This window comes from Saccostrea echinata, unplaced genomic scaffold (assembly GCF_033153115.1).
Source record: "Saccostrea echinata isolate AGI-Se365-2 ecotype Australia unplaced genomic scaffold, CSIRO_AGI_Sech_v1 ptg000012l, whole genome shotgun sequence".
Classification (NCBI taxonomy): Eukaryota; Metazoa; Mollusca; class Bivalvia; order Ostreida; family Ostreidae; genus Saccostrea; species Saccostrea echinata.
In genome coordinates, this window is record NW_026889761.1 from 24632982 (window position 1) to 24660614 (window position 27633).

The following is a 27633-nucleotide window of genomic DNA, read 5'->3' on the forward strand; positions in this document are numbered from 1 at the left end:
TGGTCCTGATTACCTCCAATAAATGAACGATAACTTATAATCAGCAATTATATAGTACCTTTATCTTAAACAAGGTCCCTGTATGAGGGAGAATTTTGCAGGCAATATGTTCAAGAAATGCATTATATTTGTACATGGACCATCAAAGCATTTTCCCACCGGAATCCAATATTTCCTCTGTGTAAGGAAGTGGCTATAACTACTAAAATAAAGAAAACTGAATAAGGGTAAAATAATAAATGTAAGAAATAAAGACGAGGGGGCTCGGGGTTTTCTATTTGATACTTTTAATTAACTGTGACACTTAAGCATATAAGACATGAATTTTCCCAGCATACGAGTTCGTGTAGTATACCGGTATATTAAGAACGTTACTTATTCCAGATAAAGAAAGCTTTCATTGCTGTAGTGAAAAGTGCAAAAATTGAGAACATAACACTTCTGCATTTCATAAATAAAATCTCCACATATTACCCATGTCATATCTCCACTTCAACTCATCTTCGAACAAATCTGACCTTGACCTTGCCAGCTTTGGTTGCGGAGCTGTAAAGTGAGTAACGTTTGTAAGAATTCTTGCTTCAGATTGTAAAATACAGGAGGATGCGTGTGTATTTCTTTCATTCCGTGCCAAAGAGAAATGTACTCATACAGGGAACATAATAGCCTATGAACAGCGTGGCTTACTTCTCTGCTAAAAGTAAGTGGTACATGTACCTAACTATTTTACAATTCTATTTCACTGGTGTCATGATTTCATTCAAGAGGTGTCAACAGCGAGCATTGCATATTCAAAATTTTCCTACTCAGCAAGTTATATTTCATACTGGCGATATACACTGTTTCTAACTCTACTCGAATTTGCTTGCTAATTTGAGAAATAGTTGATTTTTAATCCAAGAATAAAAGGCAATTCATTAGAAGCCCAAATTTGTAAATCGCTGAATATATATATATTTTAAAGATCAATCTATTCCAAGTTGATGGAAATCACCTGAATATGACATTATAATTATTATATTTTAATAAAAATGTCGCTGGCCAGGTTACTATGGTTGCAATTAATAAATATACCGTTCTGCACTGTCCCTCTGAAAGAGACTTTTATAGCAGTGGATTTACTGAAACAGCAGTGTCAGCTATCTTTATTTCTGAAAATAAAAGTTAAAGTTATCTTAGATTTGCTCTTCCTAAGCTTTAGGTTACTGTCTGTTAATTCAATTAAACTTTCTAAAAACAGTGATATAGGATGGTTCTTCATACTTCTAGAAATATTTTGTGGAGAGGGGGATTGTCGCTGCTGTGGTGCAATGCACTTTCTCCGAAAAAAATCCCCTAAACATTATCCTCAAAAAATACCTGCACTTCGATTAGACGTAACTGAATTAAGCAGGTGATAATTTAGTAATTTACTGAGTACAAAAACAGTTTTTCATTAGTTTTCAACCAGTGCTTTGATTAAAATAGACTTTATTTTGATTTTGTTTACCAATCATTAACTTTTCTGAACTTATGCCAACATACGGTAGATTGACATGAATAAGTAATCAGCTTGTCAGCTTTCACCTATTAAACTTTTTTAAAAACCTAAAACAACCCCACATATATGTCAATTTTTCAGATCTTAAGAATTGATAGCATGTGCTGGCATACACGTTACAGTATCTTTGCAACTGAATTAATTTTTAGCTCTACTGGTCAGAGACCAGAGAGCTTATGCGATAGTAAGGCGTCCGTCGTCCGTCCGTCTGTCTGTAAACAATTTTTCAAAATGCTAATCCTCCTACAGTTTTGGTCTGATTTCAATATAACTTGGCACACAAGTAGACTACACTAAGATACATAATTCTGTGTATCGGTTTTTGATTTCGATGAACGGTGTTGCCATGGTTACTAAAAATAGAAATTTCTGTGAAAAACATTCAAAATGCTACTCCTCCTACAGTTTTGATCTGATTTCAATATAACTTTGCACACAAGTAGACTATACTAAGATGCATAATTCTGTATATCGGTTTTTGATTTCGATGAACGGTGTTGCCATGGTTACTAAAAATAGTAAAATACTTTCAAAATGCTACTTCTCCTACAGTTTTTATCTGATTTCAATATAACTTGGCACACGAGTAGACTATAATAAGATACTTAATTCTGTATATCGGTTTTTGATTTCAATGAATGGTGTTGCCATGGTTACTAAAAATAGAAATTTCTGTGAAATACTTTCAAAATGCTACTCCTCTTACAGTTTTGGTCTGATTTCAGTATAACTTGGCAAACAAGTAGACTACACTAAGATACATAATTCTTTAAATTGATTTTCTGATTTCGATGAACATTGTTGCCATGGTTACTAAAAATAGAAATTTCCTTGAAATACCTTCAAAATGCTACCCCTACAGTTTTGGTCTGATTTTAGTATTACTTAGCACACAAGTAAACTACACTAAGATACATAATTCTCTGTACCAGTTTCGGATTTCGATGAACACTATTGCCATGGTTACTAAAAATAGAAATTTTCTTGAAATACTTTCAAAACGCTACTCCTCCTACACTTTTTGTCTGATTTCAGTATAATGTAGCATACAAGTAGACTACAGAGATACATAATTGGTGTTATTGTTTTTTGATTTTGTTGAATGATGTTGCCATGGTTACTTAAATCAAAATTTCTGTAAAATTGTTTTAAAAGGCTACTCCTCCTACAGTTTTAGTCTGATATAATAATAAATCTTGCCACAAAAGAGACTAAACCAAGGATCATTATTCTATTTATTGCTGTTGCAAAGTTTCAAGTCCAAGTGCTACTTTTATCTACCTTGATAAATACAACAAGTAGGGCTACAGTCTCGTCAGAGACTTCTGGTTGTTTCCGATTTCTGATTCTAAATAATTCACATATAATTCAAGAATAGCTTTCATTTTAAATGTCTTCATAAAGAAAAAAAACAAACAAACATTAATTCTCTATTTCATACTACCATTTTTTTTTAAGTGAGAAAGATTCTTTATAATTTTCCATAAACTTTGATCGGATATTCATTATGATATTGCTAGAGTTCGTATCATTCCAACTGTAAATACTGTGGAATCACTATTGATCAATAAGGCATGCTAACAGATGAACCGATAAAAATGATTATTTTTTAAAATGTCCTTTGAATGATTAATAAAATAACTGCTTGGTGACATAATTAACACTGGTAAAGCGTCGTGCAGACTTTTCTATTATGAGAGCTGGTGAGTCTAACGAGCACCTGCTACTTGATGGGGTGTGAGTCATTTACCCGTTACAATGGATACAGAGGGGATCCAGTTTCCAAGGGTAGCTAATGCATCATCCAGACATCTGTTTCTCTTTGTCAAGATCACGTGGATTTTTAGCTCTTTTTCCGGTTTTTTTTTTTTTTTTACATTTTTAAAATGAGAAAAAAAATCTCATAATTACGTTTTCTGGAAATATTCTTTATGGTCTTGAAACAAATGACCCAAGTACATGTAGCTCAACAAAGAACAGCACAAGTAATATTTAAACATTGGGTTAAAAATACAGATTTGTGGTAATCCTGAATTCAAATCTTTAGCAACCATTTTACTTTTTATTTAAATTGATTTAGCATACAGAAAACAAAAACACCCATAATGCACCACGATTCGAATCTGATTGATTGTTGTTTATTTGATTGCATTAAATGGAAGGGAACAGAAAATGGCTTCTACTAAAACATTAACTGCATGTACAACCAAAAAGCAGATGTTATCTGAATTTGAATCGCTTTTTTGTCATCAAAGATCAATATTTAATCACTATCGCCCTTTGGCAGTTTTGAATATTCACCGATGCAGAACCATCAAAAAAATAATCCCGACATTCTGTATCTGATTACACAAAAAGGGGAATTAAAATTGAAAAAAAAAATCAAAAACAAACAAACCAAAGAAAAAACAAACAAACAAATAAACCTAAATTCATTTCTTTTTAAAATCGTTGAGATCATGAACCGTCTTAATAATTATCCAGACAAGTATGCAGCTTGTCCAGATATACAAAGCTATTTGACAAGTAAAAAATAAATATTACATGTACATGTATATATAACGGTCATGCATCGTGTTATAATTTATTAGCACACTTATTAATCTACATACAAAAAATAGAGGAATTTAGAAAAAAAATTAAAAGGGGGAACCGGGCTTCATTTTATTTATCATGTGACATTTATTTTTCTTCCAACATTGAAACGATATATTTTTCTGAAACTTCTGTCTTTGGAAATTGCATACAACAGCTAGAATTAGTTTATGACTCCAATCCCCCTAAGCTGCATTCTACCAACATTATTCCCCCTAATAATCACCTGTAATAGCCTGGAAGATGAAAGTGACGTGAATTACCATCAATTCCAGTCGAATCTCCAGCACAATCTCACTGTTTAAGTCGGAATGTCGAGTATTCGCGATAAGAACCATTGTCTTTGGACATCTGGAGAATTCGGCATCCTCGGCTCTATCTAACTTCTCCGCCTTATCGCCGCTGTATCGGAGGCTGCAAAGAGGCTTGTACACCTTGACAGACTATCAGGACCCATGTACATGGTTTGGCGGAAATTTACATGTAGGCCAACGGATATTGGGTGTATTTGATTCAGCAGGGAATCTGAAGTTGATCAGGTGTACCGATACAGGTACTTGTTTTAGGTCAAGAAGATGCAAAGAGTAGCATCTTACAGAAGGAATCTGTGTTCTAGCTAGCTATTAAGTAGTGAGCGATGTAGTGTTTCTCCCGTCTTCATGTGGGGCAGATATCTATCTGTTAGCAGTAGTTGTACAGGGTTACTAGGTGTAGTAGGGACTTGGAGCATTATGTGCAGCGCTCGGAGTTATTAGCACTGACTTTTCTGTGAACTTATGGCACACTGTGATGTTGGAGTTGTGAGTGTATTTTCTGGTGCAGGATTTTATCAATTGCTTCTGAAATTTATATTTAAAAAGCCATCCAAGGGACATTCTACGAATTTCAAGGTATTGAATCATATCTTTCTTTTTCTCATTTTATATACTTCAATTGAAATTCTGTGGTTATTTTTCTTAAAACTCTCTCTTGAAATCTTTATTAGCGTGTCACCCTAGGCACAGTAATGATAATTACTTAGTTGGGAAAAGCTTAAACAAAGATAAATACCTCTGTCAATGTGACCACAAAGACTCTAAGGTGACATTTAAGATGAGGCCATAATTACTTTTTCTGACCACATAATAAATTGCGTATTGCTACAAGCAACAGTTTTACGAGTATCTTTGCCATCTTCTCCTTTAATTCTATCATGGCTCTATTTAAAGAAAAATGGACATCTGCCCCGTAGGGGTTCAAGTTAATAGAATATACTCTCTTTTCTCTCTAAAAATGACTCTCTCTCTCTCTCTCTCTCTCTCTCTCTCTCTCTCTCTGGCAATAATGTGTTATCAAATTACAAGCATATTACACTTGAATAACTGCAGAGAATTATTATTAACAAATTACAAACTGTTAGATCTTGAAAATTATCTTGAAATTATTGCCACCCTATGACTCAGAGAAAATATCAGCTATTACTGCCACATTATAAAATTCTAATACCATCCTAAAAGTATATACCAAATGCTCTACTAGAGGGTTCTGCTACCTGACAACCCTGGAGATTGGGGAGACCAGCCTCATGTAGTCCCTCCATAGAAATTTAAAAAAAAACAAGAAGGTATTGTGTAGTTTAAAGAATTAAATATTTACAATATTGATTTTATTTGTAAATGACTGCACATTAGTGATCCTATTTGAAAGGTAGATAGATAAATGTTCTAATTATGTGTTTTTACAATAAAAAAAATATTATATGCATCTTTTGAGTTACAAATAGTTAGTACATTTATTTTTAAACATTTTTTTAAAAAAAAAATTGAAGAGACAAGTAGTTGTATACATAAACTACATGTATTCTAAAACAAAGATTTTTCTTGAAGATATTGGAAATTGAAGTCAATATGGTCTAAAAAAAACAGCCCTTAGGCAATAAACTTATTTAATGGTTTCCCCCTATTTTTAATTGACTGCGGATCACTTGGGCATGATAAAAAGGTTGAAAAAACCAATCAAGAAATCATGGCCAGATTTGCCTCATTAGTATGCAGCATTTGTATCTCACATAAAAGGATCAAAAAGTTTCACTCATGCAACATATGGATAGCAATGCAAATGGAGATTCATACAGTAATCAGAAATTAAAGCACTCACTCAACTGTATTTTTTCTATAAAGGGGTTAACACTAAGGAAACACGGGGGAGATTCTCCTGATGATTTTTTTTTTCTGTAAACCAGATGCCTGGATTGGATTAAGATGCAGGATTAGGGGGTAGTTGTTGCAGACAAATTGTTCACGTCATTGCAGTGGCTTTATGCTTTGAACCCTCAGTTTATAAACTTCAAAACCCACAGATAGGCCTCCTTCTTGCTTCACTTTCTTTTGGGATTAACAAATTACCATAAGGTAAGGTTTTTTTTCTCAAGTTATTTGCTGTATGCTAATCCAAAATTTTCAAGAAGATATCAATTATAATTATTACAATATGAATTGCACCCAAAAGAAGGGATTAGGATTTCACTGGTTTACTTCTAATTTAAACTTTAAGTTGTTTGTGAATGAACATATCTTTAAAAATTTTATCCTGAACTTGAGAAACAAAATAGCCATGTTTTGGTTATCTGGAGCATGGAGTTCCACAGACATTTGTATCCCAGCAGGAAGGCCTTATCTCCCCTTACATCTGACCTTGTCAATTCTATTTATAGAAATACTGCTTCCTGTAAAGGGCAGGGCCCTGTGATAGGATCAAGAGTTTACGATTAATCATCACAGATAATACTTTTTAATTGACATCTTTAATTCAGTGCTTCTTTCATGGCTCATCTATAATTTTTTTTTCTTGGAGAACCAGGAAGGGTTGTACTAAATAGGTCTGTTTTATAAAATGCACCCCATAGGGAGTTTGTCATGAATTCTGGGCATGGAATAAAGACATAACAACAGGGGGCTGGAGAAGCTCCTTAATGGTTAAGTGGCAAGTAATTGTGTTTTACAATAACACTGGAATCCTAGCCATCTAAATTGGAAAATCACTGCTGAGATGTTTATGGATCTTATCTCGTAATCATTTGTTTTCTTAAAGTTAAATAGTGCATAAAAATACTGTTTTTAATTTGTTTTGTTAAGTTAAAAGTTCTTCTTTATAATTAATGGTTAACAGTTCTTTGTTTGATAAAATCTAAAAATAGTTTCAATTTGAATTAGGAATAATTTATAATGAAAGTGAATTTTATAATGAATGGCTATATTGCCAATAATATTTTGTCTAGTTAGCAGATAAAAGCACAATATACATTAAATAATCATAAATCTATGAAAAATTCCCAAACAGTCAATTATTTTTATAGAATTTCCAATATCAAAACTTTTACAATTCAAAGCCTGAATGACAAACATCTGCCATGTCTATTGATTTTCAGGATGGGGGTTAAAAACTGTATTGAAGAGAAAAGCACCATGTAATTGTCTTGTGTTTTATTTTCACTTCCCCTGTTCAACAAACTCCAGGTTTAATGTTTCTAGTTCCTCGTGTGATGTCTTTCATCCCTCTATTTCTGAGCTTTATCAAGCTTTGTTCATTTAATCTCAATCAATATAACAGATTAACAGCCCACAAAAGAAGCATGCCAAAAAATGTCTTTAACATTTAACATCAAACTTTGTTGTATCAAGTTTTTCATTGATTGCACTCCTTTTTACAGCTTTTAAACACTTTTCCATCAGAATTTCCATAATATTTATGGTACAGCCACAGAATTCCTATAACATTGGCATATCAACTCATTAAGGCACAAATCTGATGTTACTTTGTTAAGGAGCTGCCTAGCATACTTCTCTAATTTAATGCAGATCTTTTCTGAAAGAACTGATATATCATTCTATTTTGCTGGTTGTTTTCAGTTCCATTTTTTATAAGGAATTCTTTGTGAACACCCATAAACACGTGATTAAGTAATTATTCACTAATAAACAATTGTAAACCACAAGAATCTAGAAAAGCTGTTTTTACGACCTTTACCCCCTGCAAGTTCAAAGTGCAGTGGACAGCCTTGATAAGCTTTGTGGTTAATTACACGCCTATTGTATTAATTTGCAGGTATGATGAGCTAGATGAGAGATAGACCTATAACACTACAGTGAGTAAACAGAGAGTAGAGGGATATATATAAACAGTGGACTGTCAGAAAGTGATACCGTGATGCTGGACCAGACATACAGTCACAAGTAGAAAGTAAATAGTCCCATGAAGCACTTTATAGGAGCTCAGATAAATGCATTGGTGAATTCTATAACCAATTGGAGGGCTTATGCTGTTTTGTCAATAGTGATTAAGTGTTAATAATTATTTGTTGATATTGCTTCAGGAATTGGGGGGATAAAATGGAAATTTCTGCAAAAGTGGAAAATGTTGGAAATTACTTGAAAGATTGAAAAAAAAAGAACTTGGAAATTTCTTCAAGGAGTGGAACAATTTTGAAAGGAGTGGGAAATCATCTTATTTCTGTGAAACTTTGCATTGCGTTTGTAACAGTTGTGATAGCGCATTTTGTACTTTTTTCAAAGAAGAGACTCTTTTAAGGTTTTCTCTAGAAGAGATTGCTTTTCATCCAGAATTAATTCATCTTGAGAAGCTCTGGTGTGGAAGTGAAGCTTCACAGTGACAATGAATGCCTGTATTGTTTGGAATAAGCTCATCTTCCTGGTTTGTGCTGTTTTACAAGGTGAGTGCAAAGCCTTTCATCATTTGATAAATAGAATAAACACTGTCCTGTAGATGTTTCTCTATATAGTGCTATTTTAAGATCTCTTCATGTTTTTTTTTAAACTTGAAAATTGACTGAGTTTTAAAATTGTTGGCAGTGATGACTTAAGAGATTCAAATCTGCATGCTTATCTTAAGGTGAAAAAAGTGTTCTTTGAAAAGTTTTGGATTTTATGCTCTCCTAGGATGAATCAGGATTTGCAGTTTGTAAATATATTGTTCAAGTACATAACCTTCTACATGGTGATATATAATATGTGAAATTAGAAATACAAGTTTAACAAAAAATTAAGAAACAGACAAACTAGAGATTTGTGAACTGTTCGTTATCCTGCACCTAAGGTTGGGGGAGGGGGTTGGATGGGGGGGGGGAGGTATAGGGCATATCTTGCACCTTTGCTATTATATGTATGTATGGTAAGCCTGTGATTATATGAGAGCAATTCATTAAATATTTTAAAGTTTTGGATTCCAACTAATTGCTAGAGGCTGAGAGGCTGATCACTCATGGTCTCTGTACTTTGCATGTAAGAAATACACCTTTGCCCACACCCCCTGGTGACCCATGGGCCTCTAGCTCATTCCAACTAAAACTTAAGGAACGAAAAAATTATTTTTTAAGTTTAACATTTTAGATCTGAAATGCTTCAAGCATTTATTTTGTTAGTTTGAAGATAAGTTTTACAGATGATTCAGTGTTTATGGAGAAACCATGAATACGTAAGTCTTGGATGGAGGTCACTACAATTTCTGATTGTGAGATATTGAGGGACTTTAGATTAATGATCTGTCATCTTAGAAGCCTTCTCAGATATCAATATTGATTCCGTTAAGAGAAAACAAGAAAATGATGGATAGGGGTCAACATAGCCCAAGATGTAGCATGCAAAGTAGGAGTCGTCTGTTGGTCATATCTCTAATGATGGATTAATTGTAATCTTCAGAGGAAAAACAAGGACCTTAGTTAATGCACAGTGCTATTAAAAGTGGACATGACCTCATAAAACAATGGACAGGACACTCATAGAACCACAGAGAGTGCCAAAGATGCATAATTCAATATATATACCAAGTATTAGTACAGTAAAACTTGTTTAATCCGGACACCCTGGTTCTATAGAAATTGGCCTGATGAGACAAGATTTCATACTAGACAACACAAGTATGTACATGTAGGAAGTAGTAATACAGTAAAACTTGTCTAATCTGGACAGCACTGGGACCAGATTAGACAACATTCCAGATTAGACAGCAGTTTAACAATTTAAAGAAAAAACTAAAAATTTACATCATAATAGGCAAAATTTCGGAATACATAATTTATATGCAGATTAGACATGTTCTACTGTACTAGCACAATACAAAGAATTACATAAAAAATGGATACCAGTTCAAAAAGGGTCTCTCTTTTCCATATAACAGTACGGAACCAACTACATATCTTTATTCATCTATTTCTCTTCATCCATTCCATTTCATCAACCACTCTACTGTAACCTACCCTCTCATTTTAACCCACATCCTACCCCCCCCCCCCTTAACTCCACTCCATGCCTATCACTCTCTTTATATCCATGATGGTCATCTGTCTCACTTGCTCTCTCTGACCCTTCAGTTTTCAACCACTCCATTAACTTCACCTTTCTCTATCCTGTCCCTTCTTTCTCTGTCCCCTCTACCTCACACTGCACTGGCACTCAATCTGCAACCTGTACTCATCTTGGTCAACAGAAAAAAAATAATGTTTGCACTTTTCTTAGATGTAAAGGAGGGTGTGGATTTGATACTTAACTTTCCATTGTGGAGAGTGATTTTTTTCTTATCTAATTTCAAAGAAAATGAAGAGTTAAGCATGCAACAACTTGTAGAATTTGGTTGTTGCATGATGTGGTTAACCAGGAACCTCTCAATGAAAACTTTTTCTTGAACTAATTTTTTTTTCTTATGTTGAGTGTGTCTGCGGCCAATCTATCACATCCTAACTGTTTATACAGAGGGGGTTAGCTTGTTTTCATTTCTTATGTTTCTCTCACAAATATAGCCCCTGATTCTGCTAATGGTGGTAAAAGACAAACAGATTTTGGAATCAATGACCTCTTCATTGGTGAGCAGCATCAAAATAATACCCTTATGATGTGTTAATAATCTCTTTGGTCACTTGTATGATTTTGTTGGTGTCTATATAAGACATGTACGATTTTTATGAATTGGAGTTACATATTAAAGGTCCATGCAGATGATGAGATGACTTGACATGAAAAATGCATTCAAAATAATGTACCGAGTAGAAACCTCATTTCTCTTCTAATTTGTAGCCTTCTGTTAACATGATTACGCTATTATTGCACAATGTAGCATATCCCAAATGCACAGGTGCATAATGAACACCTATTTTTGTAAAAACATAAACACTCAAAAACATAAGATGTCTGCATCTCTACCAGAGCAGGGAAGGCTGAATATTCACCAAGGAATATCTGATACTCTATACAAATATTTATCCTAATGGTCTGTCTTCTAATTTGTTTATGTAACAATCAGACAGTGACATTTATGAATCAATTATTCCACTTCATTGATGTAAACACTGAGTAAATGACCTCTCTGCAGGGGAGACAACTTCAGACTGAGATAGGGGGTACCTGCTGATGTGTTGAGGTTTGGGTAATTTCTTATCTCAAACTTCAATTAAGTATTAATTATGGGGTGAATTTCACACATTACTGCCAGATTATTGGTATAATGTTAATGGTTTAGAAGATCCAGTTTGGTTGAGGCCTGGTGCAACTTCCGTAAGAAAAATTTTGAGTATACATCCTTAATTTTCTCCACATAGCATTCAGGTGCTCGATGAGAGTTTTATTCATTCTTTTAAGGCTAATAATTCATAAATTCTATAGAAACAATAATTGATACATTAAGTCATCAAAACTCCAAGTTTTTTAGTTTTGCAAATTTTTAAAGAACTGGCATTTGTCCCAGATGAAAAGTTCAGTTTATCATAGATGAGATGTGGTACCACTTTGATCAGGTTTGAATAAATGCATGTGCATCTTCATAATCTGACCCAATTCCCGGGATTTCACAGCATTCCAGAGCGAGGTATTGTTCCTTGATGGATGTTTCTCCATTTTTTTATTATCAAGATTAATAAAACTCTTCATAAAACGGAACAGCATGTTGGAGCCATGGTTCCAGAGAAGTATTTGTCTTACACTGACCAGTCCAACTTTTAGACATCCTGGTCATGCAGAGCAGCAAAGAATTGTTTATAGCTCTATTATTTATGGAAGCATGTTTCATCCTCTTCATGGATGCAGATAAAAATAAAGGCAAACAATTGCCAACGTTTATCATCAAAATATGATAAACTGTCTTCAAATGCTGCAATTTTATCACACCTCTGTTTATAAAAATCCCAATTGGTGTGGTTAATTTTTGAAATATGGCCAGAATGCCCGAGAAATTAGATTTAGTAAGAGTGGGTTCACTGGGAGGCTTGCATGGTTCTGATCAGAAGATAATGGGCATCAAGGTCATTTATGTACATGTACTAGATGATGACCTTGTGTGATACCCTATATATGTACATGTATGTTGATATAAAAATGCAGTTGGAGAGGACTTTGAAATTTGTTATTACATGTAGTTACATGTATGGTGAGATACTGTGAATGTTGTTAACAAAATATCTGCCCATGCAATCAAACTTTTGTGTCTATCCAATGTGTACACTATTTCATTGCTCAGCAATGAAATTGAAGGTTGGATCACTATAGATCTACATGTAGCTTGATACGCATAGGCTTAAAATATACACTGCACTCAAAATTTCAAATAACCTTAACACTCCTGAGACTCCTTCTATATCATCTACAGTCCACACAGAGTACAAAGTAACAGAAGCTGTGACATTGATACATTATAGTTATATTCCATCAATTCCAATTTGCTCACAAGTACTGTTTAATATGTCTACTGACAATGAAGATAAATCACAAAATCAATACTCCCCACAGCTCTGAAATAATAGCTGCTCCCTCAGATACTGCTGTAGCTCCTAACGCATCACAGTTGTTTATAACTTATTCTATTGTTTGTTATCTTTCTAAATCATCTCCAATAGTCCTTTCATGACAAACCAGCTGTGTTACTGTTACCAGTATATATTTTTTTTGTAAAATCATCTGAAGCATATAGCAAAATCACCTCAGATTAAATCAGATATTTAGTACTAATAATTTCACATCATTGTAGCAAATGTACTACGTCATGCATGTATAGTCAATAGTTATAATAGTAATACCTGTAGTTATCTGATTGTACTTTTCACATCAAGATTTTAACATTTTTAAGATAAATTTTCTCTCTCTCTCTCTCTCTCTCTCTCTCTCTCTGGATTATACAGCAGACAGAAGTAAATTTTTGGACTTCCAGCCACTTGTTAAATCTGCTTTAGTTGGGTGCAGTAAATGAATCATTGTGTATTTATCTTGTCTCATGTGCTGATGCTACGATTAAAATCCCTGACATCTACAAATCTTCCCATCATGCTCAGCATGTTTCTGATGGGAATTCTCCTATCAGGATATGCAGGGGGGAATTTTCATGTTTAATTTCAAGCAACATTCAATATTGTTTTTCATCAACCAATAATTTGTTTGGCATTGAGAATTTAGAACAACTTCTGGATCTCCGGACAAATCAAGCAGCATTATTTAAAATTACTGCTGACAGCTTTTTATTCTTTGAGTTCATATTATTGCCTATCTGATTTAGAGTGGTATATGCATGTTGAATAAACTTAGAAATAACATATGTGTTACAACCAATCCCAAGTGGAGAATCCTGTGACTTAAATTTTCTTGCAAATAATACACTCTGAATTGTTGTATTGGTTTTTGTCATTAAGCATTTGCATTTTCAAACTGAAGGCATTTATGCATATAACAATTGCAACACAGCTTGATCGAAAATTTTTGGAGATTGCCACTCTCTGATAGAAGATGGCCAGCAGGCTGCGGTCTGGTTGATTATGTTAAAGTAACCTGTTTCCTGGATGTGCAGTGAACCATGACATTATCTCCATTACGGAGTCTCACCTTTACTCACTTCAAAGACCGACCTCCTTCCCTCAGCAGTCAACACATTCCTCAGCAATCCAGACTGATCTTCAACGTCTTCATTTCCTTCTTCTCTCCTCTAACTCCCTCTTGCAAGAATTAAGTACCATTGGAAATACATAAATAAAATGTACAATTTTTAAAAATATAAAGATGCACATGTAGTTAAATGCTTGAAAGGATAAAATACATCCAGATTGGAAAGATAAAACAACATGTAATATTCTCTCTGAGAAAAATGAATGTCTCAATCACCAAAGCAGCTTCCCAGAGTTGTATAAATCATTTGGTACATGGAGCATGTAGAGTAAACATAATGTCAGCAAAATTGGAAATTTCAATACATTTGAAAGAGTTTACACTTAATTACATATTGTACTTTCACTTTTCCATTGAACTAGTGCACCTCTTACATTGTTTGTATTTTTTTGATAAGGAGACACAAAAATATCATGATGACTTAGGTTATTGGGTTTTTTATCTACATAATATAAGGGATAATTAACAAAATCTGTCTGATTGAGCTCTCAGACAATCAATTACTCCTAGCTCCATCTCTGCAGCCTAAATAATAATTTCTAACAGATTCACTGTTCATATTTCAGAACTGCATTTTTTCTTTTATCTTTTATCTCTGTTGCACCCATTTTCTTGGTAAATAATTATGCAGGCCTGTTGCAAATTAGGGCCCTACCATCATAACAGAACCTAACCTTTTGTTCTGCCATATCTGGATCAAACAGTTTCATGACTTCCAGGGTGGAACTAATCACAGCAAAAGGCATGTTTCCATCTGGAATATTTCAATCCTTTGAACACAAATACAGGGTCACATCATGACTTTGGTCACCATACCACATGTCTTTTGTCTACAATTCTTGTTCCTGACATTTGCATACACTCTAGATCAATTTTCAAAGTATATGTCTACAACACTGTTTGTTTTCAATTAGACTACTGCAGAGCCTGATACTCACAAGATTTTGTTGACTTTATAAAGCACCTGTTTCTTACATTTGTACTTTTTTTAAATTACTGCATGCATGTCTTTGTTAGTCAAAGATTTACCCAAAATTTCCTTCTTCAATTTCTTTGGTTTAAAATTGATTAAATACTTGCTTATAAGGACCATTCTATCTACTCATAGACAGGATATGAAAAAGTAAAAGACTCATTTTATAAATTGATAATATTGTATAATATTGCCCCTCCCCCCCAAAAAAAAATCTTTTAATTTCAAAACTTCATAACTGAAAGGAGGAAATGAATTTTTTTGTAATGGCTGACATGATGTAAGACACATTTTCCCAATCACCTCCTTACACTGTGCAACAACGTTTGTTTAATTTTCTAACAAACACAATAAGGAAAAAGCATTATGAAATGTAAAGACTTAAGAGTGAATGCCCCCCAAAAAATCTCGAGAACCACTTGAGATTAAGAGCTCTAAGTCAATTTGTCATTTTCACACTTGATTTACTGTGAACTCAATCATAACAGAGAGATGTCTTTCACCATCCTGTTTATCTGGAGATAAATCCAATAAGAACTGACATCTTTATTTCTCAATAATTGAGTTTTTCCTGTTAGAAAAATAAAGAAGAAAGCTACGTTTTCTAATTCATATACAAGTGCCGTTGCATTATGGAGTGGGAAGTTGGGTGGAGCACAAATGTCCATCTCTTTTCATATTTTTTTAAAAATGCAGATGCTGATCATGATTGAGATTTATAATTGAGGAATATGTTGATGTTTCAACACACAGGGAAGAGGATCCATGATCTTCTGTTGGAGGGAGGGAGGGGGGGGGATAAGAAATGTCTTGATGATCAAGCAAGCTTTTAAGAGCTATGGATTTGTGAGCTTTTATTTATAATATAATTTATAATTTAAAAAACTAAAAGAACTTCTTGTATTATTCACATGGAATATTTTTATTGGCCTGCCATTAATTTTGGAGCAAAATTTGGGAGGGGGATTCTTTCCTCCTTATGAAAGTCTTTTGGATGTCATTGTCCAAGAAAGATAACTCTTATGTATATACGTATGAAAATAGCAACTTTTTGGAATTCCTATCGGGATTGAAATGTGTTTGTAATTGTTCTTGAATGTTGGTAAATAGAGAACAGCTGATATAGTCAAGGTTTGAGTGACACAAACTCATGAGCATAGGGAAAAACATCTAAATGATCTACCAAGCAGCAAAAATAGCAAAGATCCCCCTGTACTTGATGAAATGAACAGGAACAAAGCCAATATCCAGGATAACAATTGTACTTTAAGCTGCAAATGTTGCTTTAGGTGCAGGACTCTGTATGAACAAATAAAGCACTCTCATATAACAATGTCTAAATTATGGACAAGGTATAATATATGGTACACTTGGATGTGAAGCTGAATATTTTTTTATGGCTGTGAAATTAAACTTTTTAAAGAGCAATTTAAGACTTTTTCTTGAGCTAGATAATGAAGTCATTTTTATTTCATAACTTCAATGAAAGGACTATGTTATCCAAGAAAGAAAACAATTCACATAAAAACCAGTCCCTTGAAGATTTAAATGTTTTTTTTTAATAATTAAAGTAAAAAAGATTATCCCCATTGTAACATATTTGAACTGAGGTTTGAATCTTATAATAATCAAGTATGTTTTGATATAAAGTTAAAAACTGTTATAAATACATGTACAAGTAACAACTTTGTGTGATGTCAATATATTCATTTTTTAAAAATATGAATAAAGAGTAAAGTACACTGTATAAGATATGAAGAAAAAGTGTTACTGGGTATGCACATCTGCTGTCACTTTATCTTAACTTGTGGAATCTACATGTAGCTAACTTACAACCACAGACTACTTAAGAACTTCAATTTACTATAGGCTTAGAAGTCCATTTTCTATAGGCTTAGAAGTCCATTTTCTATAGGCTTAGAAGTCCATTTACTATAAGCTTATAGGCTTAGAAGTCCATCCATATATAGACTTAGAAGTAGTGGTCTCAGTTGTCTCCATTGTTATTGACATGATTTTTTTAAAGATATATTTTTTTCTGTTTACAGTGAGTCAAGCAGCTCAGATGAAAAACATTTATGTCAGTGGTTGCAATGATGATGAAATCAAACTAGAATGTCCAGACAAACACAAGATTGCCATCAAAAGAGTGTATTATGGAGCCAAATTAGACTCTAATTGTAGCAAGCGGAGTCCACTTTGGTCATCTGGGTGCTGTGAACGAGGGAAAGGAGACTGTCTTGTCCCTAACTCTGATATTTACACCACCATGAACATCCGATGCTCAGGGTACCAGAACTGTCAGACAAAGGTGGAGAGGATTCGAACCAAGCACCACTGTGCTAGGGAAATTAAACATACCACTTACATGACTGTGGTCTACAGCTGTGTTGCTGGTCAGTAATGCTTCCTGTAAATGTGAATAAATACATTTGTAAAAGGAATGAAAACATATGAATTAAATTAAGATAAAAGATATATACTTTTCATCTAACAAGAGTTACCTCCCTCAAATTTCAATGTTTTCCATTTTTTGGTATTTTAAAAATTTCTAATATCATTCAGTGCTTTGTAAATGAAGTGCATCTCTTACTCCTGCCACTAAATTTAATGCTGGAAGAAGATTTAATGAGGAAATGTATTTTTTTTTCTTTTCTAGAGTCTGACATAGCCCAATTCTGCAACAATGAAATCAAACAAGGGCAAGAACTCTACCTCTCCAACCAAAACTACCCCCTCCCAATCAAAGGAGGAGGTCAGTATTGTAAATGTCTGGTGAGGTCCAGCACGGGGATCTCCATCAACATCATAGACATCATGATTACCCTGCCAGAGAAAACTGACATGTGCCCCCAGCAGCTCCGTATTTCTGATTCTTCCTCCCTCCCCAGCGTGGTGGTCCAGTGTGGACAGAACGGGATGTACGGGTTCCGAAACCTCTATCACAGGATGGTGACCAATTTGACCGTTACACTGGACAGTAGGTCGGAGGATTCTAGGGGGTATATTTGGATAAATGTCAGAGGTAAGCAGAAGTTTTATACCTGGGATAAGGTGCTGGGTTCAGTTGGTTGTTTTACATCCTATCAAGAATTTTTCACTTAAGTTATAAGGAGGCTGTCAGGTTCAGAGAAAAAAAACTTCTGAAAAACTTCAATTCATGTACCATGATCATTTGGAATTGAGGTCATATTGTTGAATCTTTAAAGGTACATGGGATACTCATAATGAAAGTTTTTTTCTTAATATAATGATAATTTAAAATAACAGATGTGCAGTTTTGGCAAAAGGTAAGTGCAAACACACATCTGTGCAGTTCAGCTTGAACTTTTATACTGCGTTTTTTTTTATAGGACCAATTAATATTTCCCAAAGGTAACATAATACAATAATATAAAATTATACATAAATCAAATAATACTTCCTGTTTTACATAAAAATTGAAGACATTTAAACTCTCAATTTAGGTACAGCATCTAGTTACCAGCATTTAAGGGCATTTATTTCACCTTGAAAACAGATACATGACATTGCACCATTGTCTGTTGATCCCCATTGTCAGACTACCTTAACACAGCAATATTAATTTCAGCTCAACAACCAGAGGATTACGTAGTTATTTACTGTGGGGAAGCCATGGACCAGCTACTGTATAGGAATATTACAAAGGGGGTGTCCTCCGACAGCCCCCAGGTCACAGTATCACCCCTGGGGACTGTATCCCCCTCAGGAAATGGGACCGTGCCGGATGAGCTAACAGAAAGTCAGATTATTCCAGATATGAGTAAGTGGAAAATTCTCTTTTTTGATATTCTTGTCTGCTATATATTTCATGTGTATACATTCAATAAGAATTTTATACTTTTATTATGTTTGATGAATTTACTGTAACAGTTAAACATGGCAAATTCATCAAAACTTACAAACTTGACAAAATTCATAGAAAATATGGATTTCTTGACAAAATTATGTGATGCTGACAATAAAATTGAATAATCTTTAAAGCAAATGTGACAGAACAAATATCATAAAACATTAATATTTTCTGACACATATTTAAGAGATGTAAATATATATAATACTAACCTGCTGTATATTAATTTTTTTTCTTGATGTTCTCTTATAGTAGCCATAATAGGAGGGGTGGCGGGAGCAATGGCTGTTATCCTTATTGTGTGTGTAGTAGCCATAGCTGTCCACTGTACTCGGTAAGTCATTTCATGTGCCGAGTTATGACATGGTTGGATTTTATTCAAAGAGTTAATCAAAATATTCAAGAGAATTTGCTTGATAAAGTCTTGCTAGACTTGTTCTATTGTATTATATCACTAAATAAATGATGGGTCATGCATATTGGAGTATTCCTTATAAAATGGAATCAATTTCTGTCATTGACTTCTGTGTTGTATTTTCAGTGAGAGAGAAAGGAGTAACCTTCCTAAGATGCCGGAGGTGATTCCGTCTCCGATGGTACGAGGCAAGGTGTACCATCCTGATGATAAAAATGCCACTCATAAGAAATACCAATATGAGGAGGACCGATACTGCTCTATCAAACGCAGTCCTATGAAATTGACCAACTTCTCTGAACTAGACGATGAGGCAGATAAAAAACTCAAAGAGGCTTTCCTACAGGGGCCAGCTGAGGAAATAGACCCAGAGCCTCCAGTCTCACCAATCAATCAGGTCAAGGTCAATGGGGTGCCTCCAAGGCCTCGTAGTCCAGAGTTACCACTCCTGTTGGATCCACCTCCTGATTACTGCTCTGTACCTGAGAGTGACCCAGAGAGATATTTCACAATGAATCCACAGAAACCATTGTCTGAAATGACAGAAATTCGGGTGATTTCCTCACTCCCTCAGAGGGGACACAAAAGTAAAAAACCTAAAACAGTGACATTTTCACCCGTAGCTTTAGTGACACCCCTCCCCTCGGGCTCAGAGGAATCAATCGGTTCTGAGGGGGACAGAAACTTAGCGAACATCATTGACTCTTACCAGTGCTTACATGATGATGACTTTCCCCCTAAAAAGCCCATTATTTTACCCCCTCCCAATGAAACGGGGGAGTTTGCCTCTATACATGGCCCCAACGAGACAGAAATAGCAGAAATGCAGGAGCTGTGGAACACATTGGGAAGTCCATCTGTTTCCACGACGCTCGATGATGGAGCTTACGATAACATAGACTATCTGCTGGCTCAGAATAAATCCAGACATGAAAATGAAGTTTAAATTTAGTGATCTATGAAACTTTATCTTGATTTCATCTTTTTTTCCATCTTGGAAATAATATGTGTATATATGGAACAGAAATGTAGGTTTTTTTTGCGGTCCAAGATTAGGTAACGGTAGAACGACATTGTTCATTTAAGTGCACTTACAACATGTTTTTTAATATGTGTATTCTTATGACAAAGGTATGTAATTGTATTATTACTCAGTCCTGTACATAAAAAGACAATTAATCTATGAATGTGTATATAGTTCAAAAGTATAATAATTAATATATTAAAACTCTTTTAAATAAAAAAGTGAAATAAATTTCAAGTAGTATTTTCACATTATCTTTTTAAAAACTGTACCTTGTACATGTACATGTTATACTATTAAGGTCTTTTTTTATTTGAATGCATGTTTAATCATTCGTTCTCTGTTAGATCAGTATGTTTTATTTGAATTCATATGAAGACCAAAGCTACAATTATATGCACACACACACTGCCAGAAACTCATTTTGTGATGTGTACAATGTGTTCACAATTTTCTATTCTATTATAGTATGAAGCATTTTAATATATACATCAATACAAAGATGCTCAATATGACAATCAAAATACCAAAGGAATTGTAAGCCATTCAGCCATTTTTTTTATACACTGGATTTATACATTATTAATTAGGCTAGTCAAATGTGATGTATTCATGACAATTAATCATCAATGTTTTTTTTTTTTGAGAACTGATTTTATAGACTTAAATTGAATTTGGGACCCATTATTTACATCATATGGAAACATCAAATACATTTTCCAAAGCTTTTTTTTTATCAATGTCATTTTTTCATAATATCATTTTGATTTCTTGTAAATATTTATTAAACATACAGACACTGAAATAAATAAGTTGTACTCTTCTTGAAATTTTGATAACATTTTGTTACAATTTAATTAATTTGACTTGTTAATGAATATTCTTTTGGCTACCAATTTCTGTTCAGCCTAATTGCTATCACATATTTTGCCTCATTGCATAACTGGTAACTGATCTGTAAATAAAATTAAACAAAAAATAGATACAGGTATTGTCTTATATACAGACCAGTGTGTTGACCTTGACATCGAGGATTGACCCTGACCTAGGTGTTATGACCTTGAAACTGGGTTAATCAAGATACACTGTCTAAACAGGAACAAGATTGACAACTGACACAGAAATGCTTCACAATGAATGCAGAAAATTCAGTCTGCTGTATATCAGTATCTTGAACGTTAATATCTTGAATACTGAAATTAATTAGATTGAGTACAACACACTTTAGTCTTCATGTATTAGACTTCATATCTCCAATTTTTTTAGCTCACCTGAGCCAAAGGCTCAAGTGAGCTTTTCTGATTGAAATTTGTCCGTTGTCTGTCGTCGTTGTCATAGTCGTTGGCATTGTCGTTGTCGTAATCTTTTCACATTTTCATCTTCTTCTCAAGAACCACTAGGCCAATTTCAACCAAACTTGCCACAAAGTATCCTTGGGTAAAGGGGATTCAAGTTTGTTCAAATGAAGGGCCATGCCTTCTTCCAAGGGGAGATAATTATGAATTCATGAAAAATTAATGGCATCATTTAAAAATCTTCTTCTCAAAAACCACTGTGCTTGAAAATATGAAACTTATATGGAAGCATCCTCAGGTAGTGTAGATTCAAGTTTGTTCAAATCATGACCCCCGGGGGTAGGGTGGGGCCACAATGGGCGATCAAAGTTTTACATAAGAAAACATAGGAAAAATCTTTTAAAATCTTCTTCTCAAGAATAGCAAAGCCATGATGGGTCATATTTATATGGAAGCATCCTCAGGTAGTGTAGATTCAAGTTTGTTCCAGTCATGACCCCTGGGGGTAGGGTGGGGCCACAATGGGCGATCAAAGTTTTACTTAAGAAAACATAGGAAAAATCTTTAAAAATCATCTTCTCAAGAACAGCAAAGCCATGATTGGTCATATTTAAATGGAAGCATCCTCAGGTAGTGTAGATTCAAGTTTGTTCAAATCATGACCCCCCAGGGGTAGGGTGGGGCCACAATGGGTGATCAAAGTTTTACATAGGAATATATATGGAACATCTTTAAAAATCTTCTCAAGAACAGCAAAGCCATGATTAGTCATATTTAAATAGAAGCATCATCAGGTAATGTAGATTCAAATTTGTACAAATTATGATCCCCCCCCCCCAAACCTGTTTTATATTTAAACTTTTCAAGACTGAACTGATTTCTGCTTTTTCCTAGCCAGAGTGCTCAGGTGAGCGATGTGGCCCCTGGGCCTCTTGTTTAGGTATCTCAAACTTTTCTTGGACCCATTGAGTTCAAGATAACAAGGTTTGACCAAGTGGGAATGTTCTGGGCAAGATTGAGGAAAACTTGCTCTGTATAATGGTAATTTTGATCAAATATAGCTGACTGCATGTGTGGACTTGGATTATGAAGAAGATTTAGAGATGTAAATGTGTTATTAAGACACTCTCCCTACACCCCTCCTCTTTTCAATGATATTCATACGCAATGCTTTGTATGTTCTCGCATGAGCAGTGATGAGGGTATTTCTATAATATTTACGATTGTTTGGGGTGGATGCCGACACATTTTTGATAAACAAAAAATAAATAAATAAATAAATAAGAAATAGATAAATAAATAAAATAAAATGACAAAAATAAAATAAAATATAAAAAAAAAATTGATCAAAAGACAATTACAATGTACTTTATAATCTCTCTCTCTCTTTCTCTTTCTCTCTCTCTCTACAAAACATCACGAGTGTCTCAAAAATACTCTCGGACTCCCTATACATTTCACACATTCTGGTCCAATATCCACTCATTGAAAAAATCTGTATCACTTATTATTTTGCTAATAATTGTTTCAGTGACATAATTTCGTTTGTCAATGTTTTAATTTCTTTTACCGCGAAACTGTTGTGCTTTCACAAGATCAGCAACTGTGAAGCGCCTATCTCTTTCCATCACCTAACAATTTTTTTTATTGTTTGTTTATTTATTCCTTAAGCTTATCAGATTACATACTCATTAGACAATTACCGGCAAAATACAAAATGTACATACATAAGATATTTAACATGGTATTATTTGTGTACAATATTTCCAACCAAATATTAAAGAAAAAAATCCTTAGTTTACAGATGTGAATCTCTAAGTGCTTCTGCTTTTTAATCAGATTTTTAGAGATAATCTGTTTCCTCACAGATCGTCAACGTCTCTATCATCAAATACCAACTGTGCCATTTACACACAAATGCACGACTTGCTTTTGCAGTGTTTTGACATATTTCCTGCTTCCTCCAGCATTTTCTTCAGAGTTTATTCTGGAGTTTTCCCGAGTACAACGTAAATGCTGCTCCGTGAGGTTCTACAACCTACAACGTCATATTTTTTGCCTTTTTCAGTGAGGACTATCTTTTAAAATTGAATTTTGTTTTACAACGAAGCAAAATATTAAGTCATAATTTGGAATATGAAACGAGGTAACAATTCTTAAGACGTTATTTGGTGTATTGTTTGTAAATTACTAAATTTTGACATGCCTGCACCGAGATCCTATTTTCGCAGTTTTTTTTTTGTTTTTTTTTTTTAAATTCTGAGTAAGTTTTGAATATAAATAACAATATTTTAAAAAAAAATAATACACATAATTCAAATTTATTGTTTAAAAATTTCTACAAAATTTTGATGTAATTACGTTAAAAAATTTCTAATAGAAGTCCGCGAACTTGCCCAACAACCCTCGTGTATAGACAAACTTTTTTGATCTAAAGCCTGTACGTTTAATCATTGACTTTCCCAATGCTTCAATACACTTCAATCAAAATGCAAAACTTTTTTCTCTCTGACATGCATTTAGCAGAGAATTGAAGTGTTTCATATTTTGATTTACTGAATTTTATTATATGTGAACAAAAAAAACAGAGCAATTAAGACATTATTATAAATATTAAAATTATAGATTTCTTTGAAAGTATCGGTTTCCTATCGTCCATGAAAATACATGTACATGTATTTGGATCGGGATCGAAAATTCGATTCAACTTTCGTTTTCAGCCGGTGAGTGAAATAAAATTACTGAAAACATTTGTTAATACTTAAAAATCTATATTCAATAAAGATTAAACTTGTGTCCGTTATTTTGGTTCTATATTTATATATGCATCCTGCTGACATGTTGCCTTACGATGACAATCGTTACATATTGCAAATCATACGACAGGCACTTATAGCTCGAATTTTCTTCATCAGCTGATAAGAGATGAAGACATGCAATGACAAAGAACAAAGTTATCATGTTTTAGTGATAACGATGTTAATGTTCATAGATAATTATTGAGTAGTATTACAGTTCAAATGCATGATGACATGTAATGCAATGCTCTGTATTACAATGCTATTTCTCAGTTTATGATATCAACATGTGATCATCACTGCCTCTATTTGGAATAAATACCCTCTTCAGACATGGAGCACGTAACATTGAAAAACAAGAGGACAACACTTGAAAGAGCAGACAAATTTATATCTCCTATCTATTTCAAAGATGTCAATCTTAGAGGAAGGTACATAAAAGTTTGTGTTCATGGATAGCAAATAATGACATTAATTAAGCTGTTTCCAGTATCAGAATGTTTGAGACCACGTAATTTATTATTTTCTAAGTTATTTTCTAATCAGTAAACAACAATGGTATTGAAATCAATCCACAATGAAGATGGTCCTGTTGCATTTGAGGCTTTAAAAATGTTTTGTAGGTTATATAGTGACCACCATCCTCTGAAATCAATAACCCACTTTGCAGCATCAGGTAGAATTCCTTTTTCACAAGCCATCAAAGGAAAATTCACCAAAGCAGAGGTTGGACAGTCCTTTGGACCAACGTGTGTAACTTTTGCTTTTATTCCATACATGATGAGATGCAATCTATACATTAGAAATATTAGGATGGGGTTTATGCCTATACTCTCACCTAAATGTAGAATAGTCAAGTAGAAGTAATTTTTGTACTCAGCATTATTTTTCTGTGCTTGTAGTTGACATTGCTCTGGAGTTCTAAAATGTTGACTTTCAAGCTTGTTTTATTATAAAACATTTTCTCCCTTCCTGTTACATTCAGCACATTCACTTTTGTGTCATCAATCCTCATAAACTATAGAGCTTAACACTTTACAATAATTGGCTCACAGAAGTCTTATGAATTTTTGTTTTCAATCATACTTTGACTGTAATCATGAATTTATTGCATTGTAGTCAGTGAATAAGGTGCTTAAATTTGAATCTTACGAAAATAAGTACATAAGAAGTATCTTTCCACCTGAAGAAAAAAAATCTTTAAAGATGTTGACTTTAATCCAGAGATTTGTTTTAGCTGGTCTACCCACTGGTTCTGTCTGGAGATTGAGATTCCAGCTGGATGGAAGAAGGAGGAGATACATCTTCTGTGGAACTCAAACACAGAGGCCATGGTGTGGCAGGATGGAAACCCAATACAGGTAACAATGACACTGATTATTGTAGTATCTCTTTTAAAAATAATCTCTAAAGAAGATACATGTAAAGATGTGCTTATCTTTATTTAAAATTCAAAATTAGCTTCTTTATGTGTGCAGTTTCACTCCTTATTTCTTATAAATCCTAATTCCAAAACAAATTCATATACCAGGTATCAAGTACATGTATGCCTGATACTGTAATTTTGGTGACAAACTATGGTCATTTAACAATACTTTTAACGCTGCTAAGCAAGCCACCTGTACAGATTTCTTGATCAGCATTAATTGGCTGATTTACATGTCAGTAATACAATATTTAAAGTACTAAATTCTACTTTACCTGATTATTTATACAGATATAAATATAAACAATAAAATGTGTTTCTTTGTTAGTATGAAACATAACATTTACAGCTATGGCAGAAAAAAATTACACAACTTGCTTATGTAGGTCATGTATTTTTTCTTCAACTACTGCAACATTAATTCCCATACTGACATCCAAAGAAAGCACTTTCTGATATTTTTTTTGTAGGGTCTGAGTGGAGACTATGACAGGACCTCATTCCCTCTGTCTAAAGCCATGGGGAAAGACAAGAAAAGGTGTGGTAAATACTCATTATGTATAAAACGTGTATAAAAAAAATCATTGATGTGTAAATACAATTATATCACCTTTATTTTTATCACATTTGTTACATTTAGAATTATATTTCCAAATAAAGGAAAGGTCATCTCCAGATTCTTTAATTGTACAAGTTAGAGTAGAATTATGTAAAGGAGAAAGGCCGAAAACTGTCCATTCTGTGAGAGAAAGAACTAATCGAGGGCCGTAGGCCCGAGATTAGTTCTTTCTCTCACAGAATGGACAGTTTGAGGCCTTTCTCCTACTTAAAACATGATTTCCTTTGTTCTGAAAATGAAATAAAACAAATTACAAAACTGGTAGCAGATATGACAGGTAGCACACATACAATGACAAATTCATTGTTTACAGAATGGACAGTCATAGGTAAGCTAGGGATGCAGAGCAATTTGTTGAATAGCCATTGTGTTTCAGGCAGATGCAAATAACAAAAGGTCTTTGTCTTAAGAATGGACAGATACAGGTGGATTTTGGGGGATACTAGTATTTATACAAGTATGCCATGCTTCAAAATCAGTTTATAGCTTGCGTTGTAAAGGCATACATGTCTTCCTCTGATGGAGAGAGTATATGACAGAATCAAAATCTAATAAACCAAAATATGCATAAAATTGGTGATATTTGGATCTGGAAACATGCAGAAGAGTAAAAGTAAAAGAAATATTAGCCAAACTTTGACCCAAAAGTGAACTTCTCCAACAGATACAGATAATCAAATTTGAATCAAACCTGGAAATGTTTTATTTGAATTCTATTTTTGAGGATATATTAACTGCAGCAGTGTACTGGTGATATGCATATTGTGTTCTGAATGTTGGGTAGCCATGAGCCAATCTTCGACCTGAAAATGTTTTACAAATCAAATCTGGAGATGTTTCATTTTTAATTATTTTCTACGGAAATATTAACTGCAGCAGTGAAGTGTTCATGGAGCAAACTGTTTTCTGGGTGGAGGATTTAATATTAGACGTACTTCTATCTTAAAATGAATTCTCCTCGAGGGAATAATTTTTCCGAAAAGTCAAATGTGAAATTGTGTCATTTGAAATCAAGTTTTGTGAAAATTGAGTTTTGAGTATTGAAATAATGTACATTATTCATGAAATCAAGTGGATCCTGTGCAGACATTGTGTTCTGGATTAGCTTAGATCTCCGTGTTCTTTCTGTTATTTACATGTAAATTAAAGAGTATTTAATGTAT

General features: G+C 33.8%; 2 protein-coding genes across 5 annotated transcripts in view; both read left to right on the top strand.

Annotated features, from left to right (window-relative positions):
* Nucleotides 1-600: 600 nt before the first annotated feature.
* Nucleotides 601-21313, top strand: LOC133185593 (uncharacterized). Of its 4 annotated transcripts, none has more exons than XM_061320900.1 (7): nt 601-700; nt 8219-8843; nt 17068-17415; nt 17679-18044; nt 18612-18803; nt 19146-19227; nt 19435-21313. In XM_061320900.1, exons 2-7 carry the CDS (start codon nt 8786-8788, stop codon nt 20252-20254), a joined length of 1866 nt encoding a protein of 621 aa, XP_061176884.1. In that variant the 5' UTR covers nt 601-700; nt 8219-8785; the 3' UTR covers nt 20255-21313. The 4 variants fall into 4 exon arrangements, with proteins under 4 accessions (XP_061176884.1, XP_061176885.1, XP_061176883.1 ...); XM_061320901.1 differs by lacking the exon at nt 601-700 and adding an exon at nt 4433-4688; XM_061320899.1 differs by lacking the exon at nt 601-700 and adding an exon at nt 4734-5025.
* A 3422-nt stretch (nt 21314-24735) lies between these two features.
* LOC133185594 (alpha-mannosidase 2C1-like) overlaps nt 24736-27633 on the top strand; it is a 58938-nt gene continuing 56040 nt past the window's right edge. The window contains exons 1-4 of the mRNA XM_061320903.1: nt 24736-24856; nt 25049-25174; nt 25663-25786; nt 26322-26389. Coding sequence (XP_061176887.1) covers nt 24759-24856; nt 25049-25174; nt 25663-25786; nt 26322-26389 — 416 coding nt within the window. The 5' untranslated portion in view covers nt 24736-24758. The remainder of the gene's footprint in view (nt 24857-25048; nt 25175-25662; nt 25787-26321; nt 26390-27633) is intronic.